The 4,086-nt window shown below is 44.5% G+C and overlaps 1 protein-coding gene across 1 annotated transcript; it reads right to left on the bottom strand.

The window, feature by feature from the left end:
* Positions 1-288: 288 nt before the first annotated feature.
* On the bottom strand, positions 289-3,505 carry FIBIN (fin bud initiation factor homolog). Its single transcript, XM_048853577.2, has one exon. It carries the CDS (start codon positions 2,840-2,842, stop codon positions 2,204-2,206), a length of 639 nt encoding a protein of 212 aa, XP_048709534.1. The 5' UTR covers positions 2,843-3,505; the 3' UTR covers positions 289-2,203.
* Between the last annotated feature and the right edge of the window lie 581 nt (positions 3,506-4,086).

The raw sequence follows: 4,086 nt of genomic DNA on the forward strand, positions 1-4,086 counted from the left end.
ATGGCAGAATTGGGCCCTACATGTTTACAAAACAACTTTTGTTGCAACTCATAAAGTTGCAAGTTCCATATGTTGATTTTTTAATGGTTATGAGCGCAAAAAAATCTGCTGTAGCATTACTTGCATTGAGCAGTTGTGTGCTGAATAATTTTACATTTTTCAGTAAAAGGCAAGTTCTCACTAGGTAGGCACTTCATATTCCAGCAGTTTTGCTGAAAAGATACGTTTGACAACCTTGTGATTAAAATTAGACTCATATAGAACCATAAAAGAAAATGTGTGCTTCAATTTTGTGTTCAAATATTTATTAAAAAAACAAATGAACAATTCTTATTTTCATCCAAACAGTGATCCTGCCTGCAGTACCAGTATTGCAGTAGCTAATATTCCACCCAATTCATTAAACAGTGATGGTAATAAAGATTTAACCGTAATGCAAAAACCTGCTATGCACTTTTGCTATTGTCTAGGAGCACAAATAATAACAGATTAGCTAGCAAAAGTACAGAGGTAACAACAAATAAAAGTTTTGTCTGTTCCAAGACAATGATTTTTATCAGGTTTAGAAAAATAAGACTCTAAAAGTCGAGGGTCTAATACTACAAACACTACTGACAGTAGTGCTTATTTCTGCTTTCTATTTCTTATTTAAAGTTACTCACGTCCATAAGTTTTTGCCGGATCTGAATCTCAAATGCCTTTTCAGCTGGCTCTTGGGGTTTGATAACTTAGAGACACATACAAGCAAGCTTTAAAGAGTACAAGGTTTGCCAGAATGGTTTTCTTCTATCAAAACAGAAATGAAAATCACAGCTTTAAATTATTTAGCAGAACAATATTTTACATAAGCAGAATATATGTGCTGTTAACAAACCAAGAAAGCTAAGGATTTACTGGCAGGCCAGAGGTCCTATATTTGAATGAGTAAAAAAAAATCAAAACAAGAAAATGAAAGCAATTCAAGAGATCCATAGTCCAGTACATATGCATTTGAATATGGATCCAAAAAAGTACCTTGTTTTGTCCATGTTTATGGTAGTTGAATCAAGAATCTAGTTGGAAAAGATGGCATATTAACTAATGGTAGAAAATCTAAAATGACAAAGTTACTTTATTGTAATCAGAGATGCACAACATAATACAAAGGTTTTTTTATTTAAATATTGGGACACTTAATTTAAACATACCTGTAAACTTCAGCTTCATATACACGTGCTATTTGTTTACAATTTACAACCCATACCTTAAAAAAAAATAAACCAGAAATCAAATCTAATAAATACAGTCCCAGAAAGAAAGTTGTGTGTTAGTGGGAGATACATAATAAAATCTACAGAACTTCAGAACACACTCCACCTGTTATTAAACTGCAATTAGGACCTACTTTGAAAAAAACAAGGCCTGATCCTCTGCTGTTTGGTACCTTGTGCAGCCATTTTACACTTATGCAAAGTCCCTGTAAAATGCTAGCAAAGGACAGGTTACAGCACCTTTACTTCTATTGAGTAGCACTATAAGTAAGCTTATTATTTTGAAATCAACAGAGCTTCTTGTGGAACAAGGTACCATCAGTAAAGGTGGCAGACTCTGGCCCTGTGGCAGCATTTTATATTTACTTTGCATAGGTGTTGAGTGAGGACAGAAGTGGAAGGCAAGTAGAGTAGCAGGCCCATGACATTTACCCTTTAATAACACTGTCATAGCAATGTGCTAAATCGCCCTATTAACTGATGATATTTGCTTTTAATTTTTTTCTCTATTAATATAAAAAAGATTTTATTGGGGGGAAAAATCCCCCACTTTGTGCTGATCTGAATGTTGGGCACTATCTAGGGCCAGACTGCCACCTTCTTGTTGGTGCTGAGCAGTTACCTCCAGAACTTCACTGGGACAAGTCCTGCCAGCAAATGCTCACCAATGTGCCTGATTCTCCACTGCCTTGTAGCTGGGTCCTATACTTTGTGGTACGGAGAGGCCCAGGGTTGAATGCACAAAGAGCATGGCGAAAAGCAGAGTCCCCCTCGCCATGATGGGCACCGAGGTGAGGCTAGGCTTGTAGGTTTGGCTTGGTTTTGTCAATGTCACTTCCGCTCCAAGGAGAAGCCCCCAGGTGGGACTCCCAGCGTTGTGCCCACTGCTCCTAGTACCCACCACAAGAAGCTGTTTCCCAACCCAAGGCCCAGGTCTCTGCTGCCCCAGGGCGTCACCCTTTGAGATACTCATTCCTGAGCCTGGCCAGCCTGGCGTCGTGGCTCCTGATGGTTAAGGAGAGCAGCTCGTACTTATCCCGGAGCCCCGCGGAGATGTCCAGGGTCTCCTTGAGCAGGGCCCCGGTGTGGACGAGCATGGCCAGGAAGTCATCATTGAGGCGGCTCTCCTCCTTGCTCTCGTGCTCCTGGCCCTGCCGGAACTTGCTCTCCAGCTCGGCCAGGGACTTGTCGGAGTTGGAGTAGGCGTCGCTGATCTGGTGGGACTCCCTGCGCAGGTACTTGCCGTAGCTCTCCTCCCCGTCCAGGTCGTACGAGATGCTCCTGCTGATGCCCTCCAGCACCCGGCCCGCGTCCTCCACCTGCCGGCCCAGGATGGTGAACTCGTCCCGCAGGGTGAGGCTGGGCCAGCCGCCCGCCGGCCCCTGCTCCCCGCCCGGGCTGCAGCGCCGGTGCTCGCTCACCCTGAAGAGCAGCTGGCACTTCTCCGGGTCGTCGTTCTCCTCGTAGTCGCCGTCCGGCACGAAGTAGTGGTGCAGGGTCCCGTTGGACATCTCCGGGTGCAGGGGACCGTCGAAATAGCCTCGGCACAGGCTGCCCAGGCAGCTGACCCACAGCAAGCGCAGCCCCAGCATCCCGGGGGCGGGAGTGAGCCAGAGGGGCTCAGAAGGGGCGCAGAGGGATCGGCGGGAGCAAACAGGCGCACACGACCCTGCCCGGCTACCCCCCTGATCAGGGCAGCCTAGGGAGCCGCGGCAGCTAAGGCAGTCCGCTTCCTCCAGCCACTCCTCACAGACTCAGCATGCTTCATTAAAGGCACTGACTTGGCTCCCAGTTGCATCCAGGGCTCCCAAGCCAGAGGAGATCCTCTGGAAGATCCCCTACTGCCCGGACTTACGTCGGGGATCCCACCCCCCGCCCCTCTTCCAGGTCTCAACCAAAACTTGGTGATTTTCTTCTCCCCCCTCTTCCCCCTCTTTTCTCTTGCCGATGAAATGTAGCAAAGCCGAGGGGGTACAGAGGAAGGCTGAGATCAGATAGCTCGGTCTGGGGCTCCGGAGACCTTTGCTACTATTCTTTCACATCTGGGCTGGCAATGTGGAGCTTTGCTTTTGGCTAATGCTATCCCTAGGATCTCTCTGCTCTCAAATTACACCACGGTTCCGTCACTTAAAAAGCCAAGAAGCGAGTTTGGAAAGAGTCCTTACAATAGGACTCTCTTATTAAAGCTACAGTACCATGCCTACGTGTGGGTCCATAAAGATCTGCCACTACCGATTTGTGCTGAAAAAGTAAATAAGGGGTTCAAAGGGAAAAGTGTCACCAGTCATTTAACAAGTCAATGTTTTGGCAGCAGTGAATATATTAGTTTGAAAAGATTAGACAGAAATACCAAAAAAGATTTCCTACTTAACTAGCATCTTCTCCCTTACAATCTCTGTAATTAACATTTCTTGAACACAGTCATTTGCAGAAACAGCAGTGTTTTGTGTGCTTCCTTTTAAGTAAGAAGTTAACAGACTTGATTATTGAAGGTAGAAAATAGGCTATGCCCTCCCCACCCTTTAAAAATTGAGCAATCATAGTATTTTTTAAAGTGTTTCACTATAGTTCCATATAGGCTTCAAGGTGTGGAAAAATAAATACAAGGATGAGAGGTCTGGAAAGATAAAAAGAAGATATTTACTCTTTCGAAGCACACAGTTAGTCACTGATAACAGGAAAGAGAAAATAAAGGATATAGAATAAACACTTTAATATGATAAAACTTTCTAAGTTAAAGCTGAAAATGAAATTTCATCTTATCAGGCAACATAAGAATATAAGGATGGCTATACTGGGTCAGACCAAAGGTCCATGTAGCCCAGTATCCTGTCTT

Source organism: Caretta caretta, chromosome 6 (genome assembly GCF_965140235.1).
Source record: "Caretta caretta isolate rCarCar2 chromosome 6, rCarCar1.hap1, whole genome shotgun sequence".
NCBI lineage: Eukaryota > Metazoa > Chordata > Testudines > Cheloniidae > Caretta > Caretta caretta.

Bases quoted from the DNA above. Each gene is read 5' to 3' on its own strand.
- FIBIN (XM_048853577.2), bottom strand. From the start codon at position 2,842: ATGCTGGGGCTGCGCTTGCTGTGGGTCAGCTGCCTGGGCAGCCTGTGC.